This window comes from Asterias rubens, chromosome 8, assembly GCF_902459465.1.
Source record: "Asterias rubens chromosome 8, eAstRub1.3, whole genome shotgun sequence".
NCBI lineage: Eukaryota > Metazoa > Echinodermata > Asteroidea > Forcipulatida > Asteriidae > Asterias > Asterias rubens.
This window is the reverse complement of record NC_047069.1, coordinates 10,439,441-10,463,653: the sequence shown is the minus strand read 5'-3', so window position 1 is coordinate 10,463,653 and position 24,213 is coordinate 10,439,441. Positions and strand designations below refer to the sequence as shown.

Below are 24,213 nucleotides of genomic sequence, written 5' to 3'. Positions count from 1 at the left end.
GGTTCTTTATGTGAAAGCTTACTTGGTATTAGGTATTGGTACTGATAGAATTATCCTGAGATACAGTTCTGTCTAAAGTGCAGTCATCTCCAAGAAATTTCGCTTGAATCCAGTATAATCTATATTGCATACTGGAATGTTAATAACTTATTTTCTATAAATATTTGGTTTGCGGTAACACCATGTGTGTATCTTTTTGCCAGTTTGTTCTTTAGAGAACTGTCTTGCTTTATATTCTACCACCACAGAGTAGATTTTCGGAATTCGGGAGACGTCTCAGCTCTGAAAAGAACTGCAATGCTTTTAAGGCTACTACCTGGGCGGAAGTTGGAAAATCAGCCCGGATTACTACTTTAGCTTATAGTGGACCCTTGATAACATCACTACCTCAGAGTAAGTTCTTAATTGACCTCAATTTTTTGGATATTTATATGCGATTTATGTACTTTAAGGGCCTTGTCGCACAATTGGGATTGAGCAAGAGCAAACATCTCATCAAATTATTCATAAACTAGTTTTTGACTAGAGTTAGTCCTCCCAGTGGATAGAGTTAATTAAAGTGTTACCTTTTAATGTTTTTTCTACTGACTACTACTGTCAAAATACCAGTAGCAGCTGTTTTGCCGTTACACTGCAACTTACTGTACCCTAGGGCCTTGTCACACGAGGCAACTTTTGTAGGCAACTTTGAAGCAACCAACAGCACTGCATGCTACAGGACCACTTTGGTAGCCCAGGTCAAAATTCCAGTTGAACCTAGTAACTGGGGTCAACTGGTTCAACTGGATAGTGATCAAACTCGTCCATTTTCCATATTAACCAACTGGTTTGGACTAGGTTTAACTGTGTTCAACTAGGTTGAAATTATAAACCAGTTGGTCTCTGTCCATTTTCCATATTAAACCAACTGGTTTTAACTGTGTTTAACTAGTTTATCAACTGGTTTCAACTAGTTCCAGTTAAACCCAGTTTAACTAGGTTCAACTGGAATTTCGACCTGGGGGAGCATGAGAAACTGTTCAAACAATGTCTTACGATTCTCCCCAAAATTGTGTGAACATTCAAATGTGAACGGATTCTCTTCCTTGAGATTGCCTGGAACAGGTCCCCTGTAAATTGCCCTTATTAGACATGACCCTTATGTAAGTTCAAAAAGAGTAAGCATGTGTGAACCTTTAAAACAAAACGACGACCCATCCGCTTATCATTTCACCTAGACTAGCTTAATGAAATCTAACCCTGTAATTATTACCTACACTTTACCATGTTACTAATAATATCCTTCTGTTTAGTAGTCTCCTATCTAATTGTATGGACAAATATTCAAGCGTCAATAATAGGCAAAATGATAAATTTACCAGTACATGCAGACAAGGGGATGTACCTACACGAACATTACCATGACCGGCACGGCAATATGTACCTACTATGACCCTTTTTGAATCCACGAATTCGGCTTTGGATTCAACTTCAGGCTCCGACCTCTCGTCTGAAGCACTAAGCGTGTATACGCAGAGCATGTGCAATTGTCAAAACAACCGCTAGCCTGAGCCGAATCGGAAGCCGAAGCCAAGGTTTCGAAAAGAGCCTTTAGATAATTGATATGTATGCTAAGGTAACATTCACATTCAAAAACTGTAAGTTCACAATGTGTAGCCACGCATTACACAGACAGTGGTTACCAATAATGTGTTTATACGATTAAAAACAATGTTCAGCTTTTCTTCTTAAAAAAGTTTAGACGATACTTATATATAATGGGGGAGCCAATTTGATTGACAAGCTAGGAGCACATAAATTGCTTAATAAATAATAGCACAAACAGGGTCCAATTTCATAAAGATGCTTAAAGGAACATTACACAATTGGTTTTGCTTGCAAAAATGTTGCTGGCAGTGTAAGCACTTTATGTAATCACCATATATATAAACTGACAAACCTGTAGAAGTTTGAGATCGATCGGCCATCTGGGTCACGAGGGAATAGTGAAAAACCGATTACAAATTTTGCATTGCATCGATGCCAAAACAAAAATGAATAAAACGTTCCCTGAGCAAAAAACTCCAAACCCGAAATTAGACTATTTGTTTCTCATCAAATATGAAATTTCAGACAGAAATAATTCAAGGGATGTTTTCTACTATCATCATCATTAGACCGTGTATGTTTTATGTAATTCTGTGATCTTCAAGATTTTTGTTTCTAACCAATTCTGTAACGTTCCTTTAAGCGCAGAAAACATTGCTGAACAATTTTTCTGCTTATCAGAAATTAGCACGATCCCAGCCACAAATTTTACATGTGACATGATATTTTGGCTGGTAACCGTATTCCGGTGGGTTTGCATAATTATTAAGGGCTTAGCTGCTATTTGTGTTAAAGCAGCTCTATGAAATTGGACCTAGGAGGTTAACAGCTGAAATGTGGTATTGGTGAGTGAGATAGTGTGGAACAATACCAATGTAAATCATGCCCCACATCGTTCAGACTGCTGGCTTCAACCATTATTATTATTTTATTTTTTAAGGGAATGCAATGACCTTACTGGGCTCGATTTCACACAAGAGTTTACAAGATTGATCTTAACCGTGTGACAATCTTAATTGCTAAGTTATGTCACAATACAAATCACTATGGGACTGACAACTCATCTTAAGATGATTCTTAGAAGTAGAGCCCTGGTCTTTCTTAAAGGGTCTTCTCATAACAAAGCTCTTGATGAGCCTCACTGTAAATAACAGTTTCGGACTTCAGAGAAACCCTTTTAGGAATTAATGATAATTTACGCACAGTTGTAATGCAAGCCTTGGCGATAGAACTATGCATCAATCACCATTACATTGTGGGATATCATTGAACATGAGTGAACAGTGACAACACTTGGTGTTCCATTGGCTACCAGAACTTTGAAGTCAATGACTGTATGTAGCCTCGCTACCATTAGCAGTCCGGCTAAGGATATTTCTGCAGATTATCGGTTGCAGAGGTGGAATCCTGGATCTATCAGTTGCAGAGGTGGGATCCTACTTCTATTGGTTGCAGAGGATGGATCCTACTTCTAACGGTTGCAGAGGTGGGATCCAACTTCTATTGGTTGCAAAGGTGGGATCCTACTTCAATTGGTTGCAGAGGTGGGATCCTACTTCATGGCTGAAGTCACTTATACAAGTTGAATTTAATCGAAGCAGCTTGAAATCTGGATTCTACCAGTGTGACAAATGATGAAGCTAGTGACGTCATTGTCTATAGCAAACTTTCGCAAAACAGACGCTTGATCAATATGCAAATTGGGGGCATGATTTATATGCAAGTTAGTTCTCCGATCTTTACTGAGCACAAGGTGAAATGGTCTAAACTGATTTACAAAATAATTTCCAACAAACTCAAACCAACTTCAGCAATCACCCGGCTGTCACAGGAACTGTGCATGTACCTTTGGAGTTGTTTTTACAAGCATTTTCAAATCATTCAGATGCACAAGTCTTTGAAGAAAGCCGACTTCTCACTTGGTCAAAATACACAATGAGTAAAATCATAATTATTTTACTTTAAGCATGCACTTGTCATGGCAAAGTAAACATATTTTGTGGACATCACAACAAACTGCCCGACCCAAAAATGTCTTGTCTTCTCTTGTACGGTTGTTACAGGTAGATAAGCAGTAGGCCTACAAGTCAGAGAAACAAATCGGTTTGTCAGGAAACTCAACTCAAATTTTGAGAATCAGAGTCTTCCCCAAAATGGACAAGTACTATTTTGTAGTTTATAACTTTGCAAGTCCTGATAAGTTAAAAAAATTATTAAGTTAAAAATATACTTAATAAGATAATGTCCTGGAGTACACTGAGTAGAAGAGAAAAAAAGGATGTAATGTTACTAAGTAGATGTGTTTCTATGATGTATATACCCTAATACAATGCTCCATTGTCTGAACACACTTCCTTTGTATATGCTCTACACACAACCATGTTTACATAAACTCATGTCACTCAACGTCTATACAGACGTCTTGAGTCACACAATTGCACCATTTCAGAAGCCGGATCAAAAGCCTCAAACGTCCTCCTCTGTTGTCCAGCGGCTTGTATCATTGGAAACCACATTCCAGTACTACGGAGACTACCTTCATAATGCAGCTTGGATAGGGGTACAATACAGGCTTGATGAACATAGGCCTTCAGCGTCGCTGCCCATTCCTTCAGACTTGCCACAATAATAAGTGGTTCGTACTGTCGTCTTTGCCCGCCGCTTCGTTGGGAGTAGTTGCACTAAAGTCCTCGTACCCGTCCCCACCACTTATAACCATCATACTCGACACAATGGCGGCCGTGGCGGATGCTCGTCGGTGTTCTAAATCCGGAGGGGCTAAACCTTTTGGTCGTTCAAACACCTGTTCGCTGATCTTCCTATGAGAGGCTGTGGCCTTCCCTGATGGGATATCAACGGCTGTTAAGAATCTTACATGTCCTGTGTGACCCTGACCGGAGCCATTTGGGACGGCAATGTCACGGGCGGAGGTTGTCGTGGTGGTGATCTTGGGATGGGGCAGGGTCAGGACCACTCCTGCGCTGGTCCCCACCCATAGTAGCTCCTTGCAGATTAGGAGTGCAGTGATTCGGAGGCAGGCTGCTTTGTGTTGCCTGATTATAGCATCAGAGCCTGATAAAGAAAAGCAAAACAACATTTTAAACAAATTGATTTCATGTTTTTTGTAAAACAAAACCAATTGGAATTACTTCCAAAATATTAGTCCAGCCTGTTTCATCCTTCTTGTGAAGGCGAATGCAAAACAAATTTTGCCGTCACATGGCTGTTTTGGGCAGCGAATGTTGCACAGGAGGTGAGCACAAGTCAACTGACGCAAATTATTTGTGACGTCAAAATTGATATTGCATCCGCATTCGCAGCAAGTATGAACCGGGCTTTAGTCTTGAAAACATCTTGTTTATGAGACGATAAAAAGATAGAAACAATCTTTCAAACACAGTTAGCTTCTTTCAAAGAAGAGCCCTTGACTGCATCAAAGATTTTCCCGTCTATTACTTGCATTCGTTTTAAAGAATAGATTACAACTTTTCATATAAAAACAAACAACCAGCCAGAAAACCGTACTAATATTGTATTTCAAAGTGGAGTTTGAAGCTTTGCACGATGTGGAAAATAAGATGACAAATAACTTTTAATAGTAACTTGCGGGTACAACCGTGAGTAAAATCTCTTTTAGAGGAGTGTTGGCTCTCTAAAAGCCAGTGTGGTCATGTCACAATGTTTAGAAAAGTATTAGCAAGCAGAGCATACTGTTCAGGACCACACTAGCTTTTTTCTAAGTCAATATTCATCCAAAAGAGTTTTAAAATGGTTATATCTGTTATATTATTAGTTTGAGTTATTTCTTATCTTATTATAACGAAAATTACCCGGGGGTTAGTCAAGAGAATGGAGCTTGACCACGACATACCAAACCCAAAAAGGTCAAAACCATGTAAGTGTTGTCTAGCTTAAAAAAAAAAAAAAAAATCTAAAAGGATTTGTGACAACTTGTCCTTTAGCTAGTCCTCCAGACTTACCAGCTAACATCTTATAGACGGTCTGCGTTACGTCAACGTCGCACAAGTTCTCGCATGTGGCAGCATGGTAGAGCCTGACGACTGCTGTAGCCTGTAGCGACACCCACACACCCAAGCCGCTACTCACAATACAATGCACAGTCTTCTGGGAGTCGTTGTTCACTGAGAATTGATGCTGATATAAAAAAAAATAGACAAAGATGTAGAGCCAGAGAAAAGAGTTAGCAATTAGGAAGATTTTTTTATTATTTTTTTTTTTTGGAAAAATAAAATGCACTAGAGGGGCATACAAAAAGCAGTTCACATAACTGAAAGTGAGAGACTCATTTTATCTCTCTCATTTTTAGAAGAACTCTATCTATAAGTGGTTTTGGGTTGAACAAAGAAAATTACTAGGTCTTTGTTCAACCCCCCACCCCCCAAAAAAAAATCATATTTTAAAATTATTTTAACCAAGACAGATTCCCTTGTGGTTTATCAGAAAATGGTTGAAATCACAAAACCTGAATTTTACCTAATGGAGCCCCCTGTTTTAAAGAATTCTTGAAAAATTTCTGGCCACAAAATCATCTTTCCTATCCAACCACAATTATAAATACTAGTAATGCAAGAGAACGTACAATCTGGGTGAGTGTAAAACTAACTCATCGAACCACTCCCCTCGACAAATAAACCAGAAATGTTCTTACCTCAACATTGAGTGTATTGGGATCAACCACTAGAATGTTATTCTGACAGCCACACCACAGTTTACTGCAGACAGATACCATTTTGCTGATGGGGGTGGTGCTACTCCCGAGGGTCACTGTCAATGGGTTCTTTGTGTCCCAGGCATGACCTAAATATCATGTTGAAAGAAAGGGCGATGTACTGGTTAATTCCACATTTTCTTTCTTTTAGTTCCATACAAAATATATAAACCATTTGGGGGTTTATTGGATTTGAGGCATTGCATGGTGAGGTATCAATATGTATTTGATAGATGTCCGTTCATTCATTCAAACTTGTGTCCCAGGCATGACCTAACTATCCTGTTAATTTGCATCGGGGATAAAGAATATTCATTTTGGTTTGTACCCATATACACCGATGTCTGTTGGCACTGAATACTCGGTACTTACCCAAGTTCTGTGAAAAAAATCACAGGCATTTTCACATACAAGGTCGAGGATGCGAATCCCTGCCGAGTAATATGCCTGTAATTTTTTTCCCCCACAGAACTCGGGTAAATACTGAGTACACAGTGCTAACAGACATCGGTGTATGGGTAAAAACCAAAAATGAATAATATGTATTTGGTTTGCAGTAAAAACCATGGGTGTATTTACTTGCCCGGTAGACTTTTTTCTTTTCAGAACTTGTCTATGGCAAAAAGGTCACCATGTTACAGTGGTTGAAACTGCATGACTTGCAATCACAAGGTTGTGGGTTCGAATCCTACAAAGCTAACCGCTGATTTCACAATGACTAGAATAAGTATTGTAGTCTAGTTACTGAACCACAATTTCTTGATTTGTGCAATTCAGAATCATTGACGATAAACCAATGTTTGTGTGAGAGAGATTGGCTGTTGCCAGCTAGGTGAGAGAGATTGGCTGTTGCCAGCTTGGTTTTCGATGAGAGTTTGCCGAGTTCCCTAGGCAGGAAGATCTAAACAAACAGACAAACAAACAAATAAAGGAAAGCCAGAGGATAGGTGTACATGAGGCAAGAACCAGAAAAGTTCCTCCAATTCCCAGGAATGTGATAGGCTGTTGAAAAAAAAGGGAACTATGAGCGCAAAGCTTGAAAGCTTGCAAGCCCGAAAGCTTGTGAGCGCAAAGCCTGCTATCCATACATTTATCTTTGGTTTAGAAAGCCCTACTCTGCAGTCTATAAGCCGTTTTGAGATATGGCGGACACAATGCTACAACACTATAAGGTTTGGGTAAATTTGTGCGTATTGACCATAGAAATAGAACACGTGTTATTCAGTGAAGTGCGCAACTTATTAGGCGACGCGGCATTTACATGTAAATCTATTGACCACTAACGTTCATTGCGTGAGCGTGGCATCAGTCACCGCGTAAGACGCGCGTATCACGTCCACCATACCTCAAAAAGGCTTATGGTGTTCCGTATGATTGTTATCTTCATTTTCTTATGAATTTGATCTCAGTTGTAAAAAAAAAAAAAAGTAAAAAATGAAAAAATGAAAAAACACATCCCTGAGTCCCTCATCCTAGATTTTGAAACAACACTGACCTGGTTCTCTTCTGTACACAGTAAGGTCCCCGTTCGCTAGGGACACAAAGACCTTGTTGTCAAGGTACAGAATGCACTGCACGGCGGCGGGATGGCGGATCTTTGTTCTGCTCTTACGCGTTCGGATGTTGTCCGTACACTGGTAGATATGAATACTGAAACAAAGAGAGATATGACAAAATATTGATTGATAACAATAGTATTTCTTCATAGATATTAAATTTACATCGGGGATAAAGAATATTCATTGGGTTTCATCCTTTCTACCAAACAAGGTACTCAAGGTGCTGAGTATATACACACTTTCAGAAAGATAGATTTTTATTGATAAGTGATGAATTCTGAGACCCAATTATGTAGCACCTTATAATGGTTTACAAGGTGTTACGTCGCATACAGCAGCCACAGCCAGGAACACCGGGGTGCACCCCTTCTCTTTTTGATAAGTGCACCGAGTTCTTTTACATGCGTTACAAAACACATGGGACCAACGGCTTTACGTCCCATCCGAAGGAGGAAGCAATGATTAAGTGTCTTGCTTAAGGACACAAGTGTCAAGACTTTGTGATATCTTACCATCCATCTTCTGTACCCAGCCACATAGTGGGTTGTAATACCTCCAGATCTTCTCTAGATGACATGTCGTCTGGATTACTATTGGCTGATATTCTGTCCACGTCTTCCTCTGTAGAGTTTAAAAGATGTTGTTTAGTTTACTTCATTTAATTATTATGGTTGTTAAGCCAAGGATTCAAAGGGATGCAAACTTAATCACTGTACTACCCCAAAACCCCATTGAGAAGACAATGAAGGGAGTTCCAGTTTTAGATATACACCAATCCAGGCGCGCAAGTGCTGGGCGCTGCTATGGGTGCCGCGCGCCACTGCTGCGATGTACTTGTGCCTAATTTTGTGCACAAAGACACAAGAAAATCGTTTCCCTTTTCACGGAAATTTAATGTCTTCCTCGACAATCTATGCGATTTCTCTGACATGGCTGCATGATATGACTATTTACTACATTCTTGATAAGTGCGCCTGTCGCAAACATTATGCCGCAGCGCATCTAGGGAATAAAAAATTCGTCACGACTTGTGTCCAGGTTGCGACTCCTTGAGGCACGACTAGTCAAGTAGTAAATTTCACTAGTGGCCCAGGCCTTCAGAATTTCAGTCCTGGAATTATGCGGAGGCCGTGGCCTCCGTTGCCCCTGGTCTTGGCCTTGGTGCCCTTCAAAAATTTCCCATTGACTTTAAGATTTTCCAATGGAAGTGCCATTTGCAAAATAAAAACGGCTTCATTGCCCCTTTTAACAATGAAATTCCAGGCCTGGAATTAACTTACCTGAGCTAGCTTCCTCCATTGGTACATCGTCTACTTGTAGTCTGATCTCCGGAGCGATTCCAGTCCCTGGAGAAATCACCTCTTCCTCCTCCTCACTATCGTCCGTATCAAACGCCATGATTTCACTGGCTTGTTGGTTCATAGCCACTGCCGGCATACTGCACTGGTTGGGCGTCTCCCCAACGAACTGTAGCGTCCGACCTTGGCCGGAGTCCAGTGGAAGTTTTGGAACGCGTAGATGGGACCTGTGGCATTTATTGGCAGAGATAAGTCTGATTAATTGAAGACTGGCAATGGAGTTATTTAGGATCTAAAACTTATCAGGGAAAACTCTAGTGATATTAGATCGCCTGGTGTAGATTTAGGCTTTGTCCGAAGCAGCGACTTCAGCTACAGATACGGCTAGATCAGCACGTCTGTCAGTGTTGAAGAATATAGGCAGATGCGTGCGATCTAGCCGTAGCTGTAGCCGAAGTTGCCAGTTGAGACACAGACTTAGTCTTGTTATACCACAGAAACAGAAGTTTCATTGGTCAAGAACCATGAATCATGTGATGTAATATAAAGACGCATAAGGCTATAAGGCCAGAAATCCATGTGTCTGTCATGTGTATTGTGTTTTCCTTAAAAATAGGATGTTTATTGCTTAGCGTGTATATTTATTTTTAAGGATGCCCTGCACAAGCAGGTTACTTGTGTACGACCCGGGTGAGCCACAAAAATGACATCAAAGCTACTTCAACGCACTGGGGTCAGGCCTGCGTCGACCCGGGAAGCTTATGGGAGACTTTTGACATGCTGGCGGCAGTAGACATATAACGGTAGTTTTTTGCGTCTCTGAGCTTGTACACACATGCTCGGTATTGTTTTTGGTCTAAGCACATGCCACTACTGGCGAGAACTGTGGAAAAAAGACCATCCAAAAGTCTCCCATTGAACGCATCCATATATTTGTACAGGAGACAAAGGTGCGACTGGTCTAATCCCTAGACTCGTGAATACTCACCTTAATGTGTGCATGTCCTGAGCACCAGGCACAGGAGCAATACACAAGATACGAGCTGAACACACTGATATACAGAAGGCAACGGTGGGCTCAGGGGTCAAACTAAGTAGACACACCTACAGTGAGAAACAAATCAACATGGTCACTAGTGGGTTAGCATCCTGCCAAGCCAATCGCTGATTTCTTAATGATAAGTACTGTTGTCTAGTTACTGAATCACAATTTTGTTATCCGTGCAAATCATAATCATAGGTGTTAAACCAATGAGAGAGATGGGCTGTTGCCAGCTTGGTCTGTAAATGTACATCACCTAGCAGGAGTTTGCCAAGTTCCCTTGACGGGAATACCATCTAATCAAACAAACATTTTTGTGGTTACTCAAGTATGCCAATACTATCTGACAAGCCGTCTTCAGTTTTGAAATCAACTAAGGCCAAGTAAAAAAAAAAAACATGTTTCGCGTCCCCGCCCACTTCCTTTTTACAGGCCGCCTCCTTTTTTATTTTATTTTTTTTTAATACTTTTTTTTTATGCACATTATTTTTTTATTTTTATTTAAAATAGGGTTATTTTAAATGATCTCAGCAAAAACAATCTGAATGTCTTGTCTGAATGCCTCGACTAAATTGTTTCCTTTATGTTTTGTGTATTTCAGCAGTAGAAAAAACAATGGATATTTGACATTTTAACAAAGAATGGCGGCCATCTTGAAAAATAAAAAATAAAAAATAAAAAGCCCCTCTTCCTCCTTTTTTTGAAAAACCTGGACGTTAAACATGTTTTTTTTTTTACTCGGCCTATCTGAGGTTCGACACATTGATAGCACTAACAACCTCTTACCTGGCCAACATAGCCATCGCTATTACACACCCACACATCCCGTAGTGAGTTGCTCATCGTTCCCAAGCTGGGTGCTGCACATGAGAACTGCATTCCACTCCGGGTCTTCATTATGGGTATCGGATAGAGGAACACTGGTGGGAAATGGTCCTTGGAACGAGCCGCTGTAAACGGAACGACAAACAAAATATCTTGAACAATTCCAAATTGGCAAAGGGGCTATACATTCAAGCCTTGAATTTCATCTTTTGAAAGGGCAAGGATTTGCATTGTTACATCTTTTATTTTCATACAGTATAAGCACTGCAGCCGATTTCACAAAAGGCTCGGATTAATCCTAACTCAAGTTAGGACGAGTAACTTGTCCTAACTTAGGATGGATTCAATTCGTCCTACGTATTTGGATACGCAACTGAACCCGTCCAAAGTCCTAAGATTAATCCTAAGTTAGGAAGACTTTGGTGAAATCAACGGCTGGAAGGTTAGCATGCCGTATGCTTTTACGGTTAACAGCGCTATCAAATTGAAAGTAAGCAAAAAATCGGCTGTTAAGCAGCGCTATGAAATTGAGCCAAGCTATTGGGATAACCCATAACAGCCTACGGATCAAAGGCCAACAATTTCACTGACTATGGTGGTTCTCTTACCTAATTTCTTCTTGGCCTCTGCAAAGTCATTCTCAAATGTCTGTCGAGCCTCCTGGCTGGACAAGAATAGAACGAAGTTCTCGATTCCCTCACTGCAAAAAAAACAAACAAAAGAAAACAAACAAAACAAAACTGTTAACAATTTTTGACACAAAATTTATGGCGAGTGTATAAAAGTGCTCTCATTATTGAGGCAAAGGTTTACATGGTGTTGAAGCAGCCCAATCTGAAGTCAACCATACCAGAAATACTTGGGCAAAACCCTTACAAGGTTTGGGTATTTTTTGTTTGACACAAAACACAAATGTTCACAGATTTACATTAAACTTACACTGTTTAAAGATAATGATAGTAGAAAGCTTCCCTTAAAATATTACCTGCTGAGGTGCTGCAGTATTCGAGAAAAAGCAAAACAGTTCCACAAAAATCTTCTTCTTTGTTTCTCAGTGAGACGGAAATTATTTGAGCAAGTTCAACAGATTTACGTGACTCTCCTAAAAACATTTAATTGCTCTGATATTTTCACTTGGCCAACAATCCAATGACTTCCAATGACAATAAATGATACTAAAAGGCAAAGTATACCGTTGTTTTTTTGGAACAATTTGGTTGTTTCATAATAAAACTAACATGTGGACATTTCTTAATAAAGGGTAGCGTTTTGAGATGCTGCCAAAAATCTGGCGTAGTTATTTCCACGATCGCAGGAAGAATAATTGGAATACACAATCTAAGAGACGTTTCATGCAGAGACATTTCTCAGATTGAAATATTTTTGAATCCTTCTCTTTAAAACCTCATTCCTTTCAAGGGCATTGTTTTTTTTCTTCAAATTGTTATACTCTTTCAACAGCTGCGGTGCTTCTTACCAAGTTTTTACGGTCATTAATTTTTTGTGAGTAATTACCAAAGGTATACCCTCCAATTTAACTGACAGTCTGAACATTTACCAGTGCCATTGTCACATCAATAGGAAGTAATAAAAGCAGCAGCTACCAGACAGTAATGTTCTACTACGTTGATAGGTTCCACTCAATGTCAACGTTAACCTTGGGTTTATATGATGAATAACAGACAGACAGATGGATGAAGGACAGACAGAAGGGTTCTAAATGGACACTCCAAATGAAAGATGTGACAACATTTATGGAATATTTTGGAATTACACGTTTTAAGGCACTGGACACAATTGATATCTACTCAAAATAATTGTTAGCATAAAAACTTACTTGGTAACAAGCTATGGAGAGCTGTTGATAGTATAAAACATTGTGAGAAATGGCACCCTCTGAAGTAACATAATTTTTGAGAAAGAGGTACATGTAATTTTCTCACCCAAATATTAAAAGACATCAGGCCTAAAGCCTTTTATAAGGCATCTCAAAGCACACAAATTTGTGCAACAAGCATGTTTTTTTCTTCCATTGTTTTCTTGCAAATGAGGCTAAATTTTCATAGGTTATGCATATGTTGGGATACTGCCGTCGATTTCACAAAGAGTTAGGACTCGTCTTATCTCGAGTTAGGACGAGTAACTCGTCCTAACTTAGGATTAATCTTAAGGTCTGCATGCTACAGTGCAGGGTTTAGACTCGTCCTAAGTCCTAAGATTAGTCTTAAGTTAGGAAGAGTTTTGTGAAATCGACGGCAGGGCATTAAGGTTCAAAACACACAAAAAGTGCGGGCACTGAATAAGTTAAAAGAAATATTTCTGCTGAAAAACTTAACAAGTTGGTGAGTTGTGACAGGCCTGTCAACGTGGACAGATTTCACCAGCTAACTAAGAGTTTTTATCTGAGCAAATTTACAGTCTACAGCAACTCACTGCAAAAAGGTTGTTGAAGCCATTATACACTTTCGGTACAGAAAAACCAAAAAAGTTCACAGATTTACAAATAACTTACAGGGTTTACAGAAGGTAGTGGTGAAAGCCTTCTCTTGAAATATTATTTCATGAAATGCTTTACTTTTTGAGAAAACAGTAAAACAATATAAATTCTCGATATCAAGAATTAGGCCCTACGGATTTATTTTAAACACATATCATGACACGGCGAAACGTGCGGATACAAGGGTGGGTTTTCCCGTTATTTTCTCCCGACTCAGATGACTGATTGAGCCTAAATTTTCACGGGTTTGTTATTTTATATATAAGTTGTGATACACGAAGTGTGGGCCTTGGACAATACTGTTTACCGAAAGTGTCCAATGGCTTTAAAAGGTTGGCTAGGTGATTTCTCTCCCTGCCCTTCACCCATGTAGGCTCCAGTTTGATTCCTACTTCAGACTGCAGCCATTGCATGTTTGATTAGGTGTTTTTTAAAGTCCCTAATTGAACGCGTGGGTTTTTCCCCTTTGGGGTTTTCCTCCCACATCTAAAACTAACATTTTGTTTTCTGCTCCCCACATGTACTTTCAGGCATACATGTTTAATTGCAATGCACTTTTGAGGGTTCCTAATCAAATTTATTTGATGTAAAAATTTATATTTTGTTTTGTTTACCCTTACACCAGGGCACAATTTCATGGAGCTGCTTAAGCACAAAATTTTGCTTAAGCAAAAAAAATCCTTGCTTAGTAAAATCAGATTACAGGCCAAGACTCCACTCAATTGTTATGCTAAGTAAACAACAGCTGAATACCAGTCACAAGCAATGTATATGGCGTGAGATTTTGGCCAGTAACATGTGTAAAACAAGTGTGCTAGTTTTGTGCTTAAGCAAATTGTTTGCTTAAGCAGCTCTATGACATTGGCCCCTGTGTGTATAAAGCACTGTACCCGAGTTCTGTGAAAACAAATCCACAGAAAAATCTCTCAGGTAGAATCGAACCCATGACATTGCTAGAGCTCCGCCCAATATCGTGATCACGATTCCCTGCTTACGTGCAACCACTGAATTTCTGCTCTAGCCTTGTAAGCGCAGAATGCCTAGTAATGCGGAGTACGCACGCGCAGAAGCCAAAATTCGTCACTAACCTGTGAAATACGCTTGCCGTAAGCACAGAATTCCCTGCTTCCACAAGGGCTGATTCTGTGCTTACGGTACGCGGAGCTATGAAATTGGGCCCAGATGTCTTACCATGATACTGACCACAGACCACCGACCTAGCCCACTGGCTAGATGCAGTTATAATTCATTGTTTTAGCTGGCTACCGCAACTTTTTGCAACTGGGATATTGAATATTATTTGGGTAAAACCATGGTCAAACCAAATAATATTGTTTGTCAGCGATCACATATCACCTTCATCACCTGATGTACACACGATGCAGAGGCCCTCATCAGCGCTGGGCATCATGAAGCAATCCCAGGCCAATGCAAATTGATTCAAATTTAACATCCATTATTTTCTGCTTATTTGTTTGATATATACAGACTAGTCCGCAAGACAAAAATAAAAATTCACCGACGTCAAATATTGACGAGGGGGAGGGGAGGGGGGTCAGTGACTGATCAGACAGTTAGAGCTAAGATGAATCTCTTAAATCATCACCCTCTCTATCTGTCTTTGTTAAAAACTTGAAAGCTCAGTTCCTTGACTCGTATTTATAAACTTACAGTACCTTTGTTGTACAGGTACTAGATGTTTGTCTGTCCATAGGTTAGGGAACAAAAGCATCTCCCTGAACCTTATACCTAAATGTTGTCAAAAAACTTCTGCATTATTTTGAATCATCGTGTACCTCATCATACCTCATATTGCTTTGGTATTTTTGACATAGTAAATCAGCATTAATGGTTTTGAATGACAGCATTGAAATAAATGTTGCTGAATTGAATTGTTCTTACTGTGTAGTTGCAGTGAGTTCCAATTTACTGAGTAAGGCAGTGGGTGGTGCGGGTAATGCTTGGCGCTCAGCGAGACGCTTGTTGACTGTCTCTGTCAGCTCCTTCAGAACTTCATCCAGACCCTTCAAGATTTAAAACATAATGTGCGGGTTGAGAAATAAAATACTTAAATATTTTCCCCCTTTTAAACACAATCTTTAAAGGTTTTTGGTACTTTTTGTAGGATACAAAACACAATGTCCACGACATCTTTAAATGCACTAGACACCTTTGGTAATTGTCAAAGACCAGTATTCGCACTTGGTGTATCCCAACATATGCATAAAACACCCTTGTTGCATTACTTTGTGTGCTTTCAGATGCATAATAAAAGGCTTCAGCTGAAGTCTTTTATAATTTGATTGAGAATACCTCTTTCTCAAAAAATTTGTTACTTCAGAGCGGAAGCCGTTTCTCACAACGTGTTATACTATCAACAGCTCTTCATTGCTTGTTACCAAGTAAGTGTTTATGCTAACAATGAGTAATTACCAATAGTGTCCAGTGCCTTTAAGAAATTTACCATCCTTTTTAAATGCCTTGGGGATGTAAACACAGGACTAACCTGATGTGGGGATGATAGTGTTTCCGTTAATCCTGTGATCCGGCTCAGAATAGACAGATCTTCCTCCAGTTTGCTAACGTCTCGCTCCTGGTTAGCTTGCTGCGTACTCGCCGGAGACTTGACAATCTCAACATCCTCCAAGAGCAGTTTCCACGCCAGCTTGTATTTGCCGGCCTCCACCGGTAGCGTTGCAGGGGAGAGACTGGTGGTGAGAGAACAACAACTCAATTAACATGTACTTCCATATTGGTGAAATATTAGGAGAATAGTAAACAAGTTAAGGACAATTGTTCAAGTCAAAGACAAAATCTTTAATAGGTTCAAGGTTGAAGGTTAATTGTTTCCACACTAACATTGTAATACAGGCAATAATATAAACATGTTCCAAATAATACAGTTAAGGCAGTTGAAAATGAAAAAAAATAATGTAATTGAATGGATACGAAGCAAACCGAAATGGGGGCATTTACAGAAGCAGAAAGGCTCGTTTTTAAATGCCTGACAAATACAAGACAGAAAAGGATTTAAAATAGCTACCGGGCAAAGAGTTCTCTGACACTGTTGCTATGGTTATCGTAGTAACGGGGGATAGTAGAAATCCCCGCTGATGGGCTGCTTTGTATTTGAGCATCGGGGGCGATCTCCAGAAGGAGTATCAATGAATAAATCCGGAATGTGCAGACACTACTTAAGCTTTTCTTGTCCACGAGAGATCTTTATTTAAGTGTCGTCATCTTGCTGTGTTTTCAATAAATCCCTGAATGTGCCCTGAAATAATGCTGAAGGGAAAGATGGCTGGCTCTATGCATCAAGTGAGAATAAAGCTGCTTTTTCTTCAAACATGTATTCTAAACCAAGGCTCAGTAATTTTATGAAGTTTGTGGCCTTTGTTAGAAAAACACCGTCTTAATTTAAAACATACCCAGCCTTACACAAATACTTGTTGGAGTGTGGTCATGGTCAAATACATGCATAATTAACAAAATGGCATCTGATTTAAAAATCACAAAATCAACAAACAACATAGAGAAAGACTCTGCTAGGGTCGAAATGTCAGTCCAATAACTATTTTTTTCCATCAGTTAAAGTAAAGAACATTTCTTTGTTAAATTCAATAGTTATAGTATAAATAATTCATTTTGCAAGAGGCCTACATGTAGTTCCTTCTAAAGATTATCCTCCCAGAATGACATTTCCTTTATCACCAAACTTCGTGGCCTAAATCTCTTCTGTGCATTAAGCAACCCTCGATGCAACAAGAAACTTTTGCATCAAAATCACTATAGCAACGGTTTCTATGGCATCACCACTGGTTATTGAACTTATGTCAACGGCAAGCCTTACAGGGAAGAAAGAGCGATGGGGGGGGGGGGGGGGGGGTGGGGTGGGGAGGTGTGTTTAAGAACAAGTGCTATTTGCAGTCACGTTAAAGGCAGTGGACACTATTGGTAATTACTCAAAATAATTATTAGCATAAAACCTTACTTGGTAGATTGAGTAATGGAGAGCTGTTGATAGTATAATACATTGTGAGAAACGGCTTCCTCTGAAGTAACGTAGTTTTCGAGAAAGAAATTTGATTTTGAGACCTCAGAATTAGATTTTGAGGTCTCGCAAATTCAACGACCAATTGAGCTTAAGTGAGAAGACTGGCCTTTGACAATTACCAATAGTGTCCAGTGTCTTTAACACATGTGGAGAAAGTGACAAGGCGAATATGTACATGCGACTTTAACACTATAGTCGTGACTAATTTTTCATTCCCAAGATGCATTGCAGCATAATGTTTGAAAGGTTACGATTTATTTTTTGGCTGTAAGAACATCCAACAAACAATCGATAAAAATATTAGCATTAATAAGGAATAAACTGAAGCAAGTAAACAGTGAGAAAGTTAAACCAAAAAACTTTCTGGAATAAATTCTCAATTACTATGCTCCTACCAACTTAATGGCATTTCCAATTAAGTGAAGAAAAATATACAATTGGCGACGAAAGTTGGCAATAAATTCACTGCGAGATGACACATTTATATAATTTAGGAATGCATCTTGCTGTTAATCATTTTGCCTGGATATGGCAAGATACGGAAAGATAACCAAACGCCTGCATAAATATTGTGATATTTATCAACATTTCATCCCCATGACAACGGTGTTGGAGTGACCATATGTGCACTCTGAGATTCACCAGACTGGCAATAATTTTTTTCTTCTTTTGTCTGGATGCCTTCCCAGGCCTGTACGATTCGATTTTGAAAGGGCAAGGGCATTTTCTCCTTGGTAAAGAGCACCCTATGAGGAAATTGTAAAACTATACAAGGGCATTCAAGGGCACCAAGGCAATGACCATGGGGCATGGAGGCAATCGCCTTCGTTGCCTCAATAAAGTATCGGGCCTGCCTTCCCATTGATCTTTGCTCTTCTTATTTATTTTGCTATAGACCTTTTACTTGCAATGTCAACAGCCAGGGTTTATGCCAATCGAGGTTGGAAAACTATGGAACGCCAAAAATGCAAAACAAAATTAGATGGCTAGAGATTGTAACAACGTCACACAACTATTCAAATACTTGGATACAAAGCAACCAATCATAGGAGAGACTTCATTCAATTTAATGCTTCGTATAATGAGTGCCTTGATCAAGGGCACAAGTGTCATGACCAGGACTTGGACCCACACTCTGCTGAACTAGACCCATAGCTGCTACCTTCAATTAGGAAAATAAGTATTCTGAAGCCTAAAAATCAGTAGTCTGCCTTTGAAATCAGTATTTTTCAGCGCGGCACTACTCCAGTACACGTTGGTACTTTATATGCATACTACTCTCAACATAAAATCAACACAAATTTATGATAATTACCCCCAACTTTGTAAACAATACTGTAAAATATTGAAAGGAAACTAATGTTGAAATATTTTACTCAATCAAAGACCTACCAACTTGTCTCAACAACAAAGGTATTTCCTGGAAGCTAAACACAGTCTTTTGGGAGAACGGAACACAAAATACATTGTAGTTAATGGCCTCACAGTGACCTACCTGTTTTAACAAGTAGTTCAAGGCCTGTTGTATACTGTGGCTACCTTCTAAGACCCCCTTGGTCATGGCATGTCAGTACATGCAGTACTCCAGAGTCTTATGTTAGCATAACAAGTTTATGACTAAATTAACCCCATTGCTCATAGTTGCTCATTCATAGCGCTGATTCTCTTGATAAAATAGTAAATAAATACTAAGATATGCGCCCCCATTAAGAAGATTAAACAAATGATATACAATGCATAACTGTGGTTCTATAATGACATCAATTAATATTTATAGGCCCAGACCTAGAGACACTCACAGAGTACACACACACATCACCATTCATATCTTGCATGCTCTTTAAAAAAACAATGATTAGATAGAGAATGGGGAAAAGGGGCAAAAGATAACATAATATTGGATGGACCTATTTTTATTGATCAGAGATAAAAAGGAGTTTGTGTATGTAGGAGGCAAGCAGCTAATTGCCATTAGGGAGAAGGTCATTCGAGGTCAAGTAGCTTTAGAGGAGGGAGCCAAGGAGGGGATGAAGACCTTTCCATTAGGGGGTCCTTAAGATGCAGATTAGAGTATCCTTCTTATACTCTAAGGGTCATTGTAGACCAGGGCCAAATTTCATAGAGCTGCCTAAGCACACAAAGTAGCTAAGCACAGTTATGCCTACCGGAATAAGGTTACCAGCCAAAATACCATGTCCTGTGTATAAGTGGTGACTGGTACGTACCCTGCTCCTTTCTGCTACGCAGAAATATGATAAGCAAAATTTTCTTCTTAAGCAGCTCTATGAATATGGGCATAGAAGTCATATCTTGTCATACTGGTAAGTTCCAAACAAATTTGCTAAGCAGCTTTGGAAGGGATGTTTGGGAGGGGGGAGCTTGAGTACTTGAGCGGTCCAAGGGACATCATGGACCAGAAGTCATCTCTTGTCTTGATGCTGAGCATCAAACAACTTTGCTAACAGCTCTGGAAGGGAAGGGGAGGGGGCTGAGTCCTTGAGATGGCATGATAACTGGGAAGAAAACCACCCCCTATTGACGCCTTGCACAATGCGGAATGCACCTCCGCAAACCTCCACCAACCATTTTAGGAGTCAATTCCTTTGTTTACATTTTTGGCTCCCAAAATGGCGTACAGGCTATGGAGCGTGGAAGGGCGCTAAGGAAAACAACCACTGCGTAAAACAAGCAATGTAACTATCCACTAACGTCTGGATAAGGAGTATATGTGCATGCTAATGGACAGCCCCCATAGCTTATAACTATACAGCACACAATTAACAGAGCTAATGCCTAAAATGAAATAACACTGTTTAAAAGTGCTGGATAATTTGATAATACAGCTACATTGTACCTTGTTAGGTATTGATTATTGGAGGATTCCACTCAAGTAAACTCCATCTATAGACTTGTCTACATCATGCAGGGGAAGACGGGAATAGTAAGCAGGAATTCCCTGGACTTTAAAGGCTAGGGTCATGGAGCAGGCAAATGTGAGACCGATTAACACACAATGGGAAGTCCCCTCGTTCCACTTAAGCAACAGTAGTTATTCCACCTCGTTTTCTACCATCTGGGGCCGCTTTCACAAAGCAATAAAATCCATCGCAAGTCATAATGTCAGTATTACCGTAAGTGATTCGTATTGTGACACCACACTTTACTTTTAGCAACTACGATTGGTTTGCAGCTAAGATCAATCTTAGCTCTTTGTGAAGTCGGCCCCTGCCCATGTGGAAGATAATAAGCATGACAGTTCTTTTCAGAACTGAGAAGTTTCCCAAATTCCGAAAAATCTACTCCGCAGTAGTAGAATATAAAGCAAGACAAATTCTCAAAAGAACATAATCTACTTGGCAGCAAGTGGACACCACACATGGTGTTACCGCAATCCAAATATTATATAAAGGGCCAAGGAATTAATAAATGTATTTAAAAAAATGAGTGGCCATTAAAATTTACTTTGTGAGAAGAACTGCAGCTGTTGGTAGTATAAACTAATTTAAGAATGGATTCCCTTCAAAGTAATTATGACTTGGGTAATATTTCACCTGAAAACATTTTAATCTGAATAAGCAATTCATGCATGAATCGTTTCACAGATTTCAAAGGGTTGACTGAAAATTGAAATTAACTAGGTGTCTGTTTGTAAATACTGTGGCCAGAGATGCGGTTGGTACCCACTTGTCACCTAGCTTTTTTTCAACAAGTGGAACTCTCACAGGGCTAGCTAGGTGCTCTAGCAATGCAAAGGTTGAGGTTCGAATCCCACCTCAGTAATTTTCCTCTGGAAAGTACTGAGTATACAGTGCTTAACACACATCAGAGTAAGGGTGAAACAAAATTATAGTTTTTATCCTGACTAAAAATTAACATCAATTACTACAAAAATCCCAGTTCTGTTTCAATGCTAACTTAAAGACACTGGACACTATTGGCAATTGTCAAAGACCAGTCTTCTCACTTGGTGTGTCTCAATATATGCATAAAATAATAAACCTGAGAAAGTTTCAGCTTGATTGGTCGTCGGAGTTGCGAGATAACTATGAAAGAAAAAACACGCTTGTAGCACGAAGTTGTGTGCTTTCAGATGCCTGATTTTGAGACCTCAAATTCTAAACTTGAGGTCTCGAAATCAAACTAGGGGAAAATTACTTCTTTCTCGAAAACTACGTCACTTCAGAGAGAGAGCTGTTTCTCACAATGTTTTATACTATCAACCTATCCCCATTACTCGTTACCAAGTAAGGTTTTATGCTGATAATTATTTTGAGTTGTTACCAATAGTGTCCACTGCCTTTAATAAGATAATTAACAGGATGGTTGCCTTGCGTCTTGAACGAGGATGGGAAGTAACTCACTCTACCCTAAAACAATGGGCTTTCCCTTTAATGTAACTATATACCATGGGTACCTTGGGGACCAGTTATTAAGTACGGTTCACACTCAGGATGAACGTGAATATGAAGTGAATTTGATATGTGACATGAATTTATTGCAATGGATTTACTCCGAGATGTGAACTGGGTTCAACTTCAGTGAGTGTGTCGCTGTTAATCTGTTTTCACATTTACACAAAATGTACCATCTCGGTGGTGCATAGAGTATGTTATTAACACTTAGATGTTAAAGGCACTGGACACTCTTGGTAATTACTCAAAATATTGTTAGCATAAAAACTTACTTGATGACGAGCAATGGAGAGCTGTTGATAGTATAAAACATTGTGAGAAACGGCTCCGTTTGAAGTAACGTAGTTTACGAGAAAGAAGACTTCAGGCCTGAAGCCTTTTATTAGGCATCTGAAAGCACATAAGTTTGTGCAAAAAGGGTGTTGTTTCTTTTATTATTCTCTTGCAACTTCAATGACCAATTGAGTCAAGGTTTGTTATGTGACGCATATGTTGAGGTGCACCAAGCGAGGAAACCTGGTCATTGACAATTACCCCCCAAATTAATGACCAAATAAACTGACTTGGTAAGGAGCACTGTAGAGCAAGTTCGAGTGCGCACATTTAGTCCACCAGTGGTCGACCACAGACTAGCAACGCACATGCGCAGTGACGTACTCACCCGAACGACTCGTTTGGTAGTCGAGTCAACCTTCCACCTTTTCGCTAAAGTGTCACTGGTTCCCTATGGAACATGCTGTTGGGACCAGTGAAGAAACCATGGGCTCGAGGCTGGTTCCAAATGGTCGACCACAGTAGTCAACCAATGGTCAACCAGCCTGGGTTCGAGTCAAAACGGTCAACCTTTAGTTAACCATTGTGCACACTCGAACTTGCTCGTAGCTGTTGATAGTGTAAAACATTCTGAGACCAGATTCCCTTCAAAGGATAATGTGGTTTCAGAGAAAGAGATTCAACAAAATGTCAATTTGAGAACAGTTTCATGAGGAATCCTTACTCCGATTGTGTTTTCCAATTACTGATTACTCTTCCTGCATGTATATTACCGCTCCAGATTTTCTGCGATATCTAAGAATGCTATACCGCCTCTTGAAATTAATTTTTTCACAGGTTAGTACAAATATGTACGAAACCCATGTACTTTAAATGTAATGTCATTGGATGTTTTTGTATGTTGACATTTTTTGAACTGGAAGAGTGTTAAATACAAGAACATTTTGCAGCAGTTTAATTTGAGGTTTAGACACTTGTAATTGTTTTCATTTTCGTATTAGACTCTATCTGTTAGAAAATAATTGCATCACTAAATCTGAGGTCTCAAAATCAAATTCGTGGAAAATGACTTCTTTCTCGAAAACTGTGTCACTTCAGAGATAGCTGTTTCTCACAATGTTTTATACTATCAACCTCTCCCCATTACTCGTAATCAAGAAAGGTTTTATGATAATAATTAGTTTGAGTAATTACCAATAGTGTCCACTGCCTTTAAGATAAAAGGTCTCAAAAATCAGATATTTGTGATGGATTTTCCTGGCTTAAACAAACAACTTTGCATTTTAGTCAGGAATTATGACAATTATGAATTGGTGCCCTTATCCTTTCAAAAACGAAGCATGTACAAGCATGGTTGTTCATTTCGATTAGGGATGCCATTTCCTACCATTATCGCTACTTCGTACAATGTACTTTGGCAGTCCTTGCCCACGCTGAGATAATTAGGATTTCACAATCATTTTCCATTTAACCATTAATAATCATGACACATATCAGAATAAATGTGACTGTAATGTCAAATATATTTTTAAATGTACATATCTACCGATAACAAATTAATAATAGTAATAAATAAAAATAACCAAATCCCGCAGTCAGGCTCGAAGGCAACATGTTCAAAATATTGGAGGGACAAGTTGTACAATTTTATGTCGTGGCCAAGCGGTCAAGTGCACTGGACTCAAGTTTTGGTGTTTCTAAATCAGCAGAGTGTGGGTTCGAGTCCCAGTCTTGACAATTGCGTCTTTAAGAAAGACACCTAACCATTATTGCTTCGCTCTACTGATGGGACATTTAAGAAAATACAAAACCACGCAAGCAGCATGGTCAAACTTGGTTTAATTCTGACATTAAGTGGTTTAAACATGTGCAACAGACCCAACATGTACATCTTACCATATCAGACCATATGTTGTGTTTCAATGCAGATAACAAAT

General features: G+C 39.4%; 1 protein-coding gene across 1 annotated transcript in view; it reads right to left on the bottom strand.

Moving 5' to 3' along the window:
• Window positions 1-2,211: 2,211 nt before the first annotated feature.
• LOC117293805 (rho guanine nucleotide exchange factor 17-like) overlaps window positions 2,212-24,213 on the bottom strand; it is a 48,020-nt gene continuing 26,018 nt past the window's right edge. The window contains exons 7-17 of the mRNA XM_033776250.1: window positions 16,044-16,245; window positions 15,440-15,561; window positions 11,649-11,740; window positions 11,002-11,165; window positions 10,162-10,277; window positions 9,156-9,400; window positions 8,388-8,496; window positions 7,812-7,966; window positions 6,257-6,405; window positions 5,568-5,742; window positions 2,212-4,659 (exon numbers count right to left, since the gene is read on the bottom strand). Of these exons, the coding sequence (XP_033632141.1) occupies window positions 4,199-4,659; window positions 5,568-5,742; window positions 6,257-6,405; window positions 7,812-7,966; window positions 8,388-8,496; window positions 9,156-9,400; window positions 10,162-10,277; window positions 11,002-11,165; window positions 11,649-11,740; window positions 15,440-15,561; window positions 16,044-16,245 (1,990 nt within the window). The 3' untranslated portion in view covers window positions 2,212-4,198. The remainder of the gene's footprint in view (window positions 4,660-5,567; window positions 5,743-6,256; window positions 6,406-7,811; window positions 7,967-8,387; window positions 8,497-9,155; window positions 9,401-10,161; window positions 10,278-11,001; window positions 11,166-11,648; window positions 11,741-15,439; window positions 15,562-16,043; window positions 16,246-24,213) is intronic.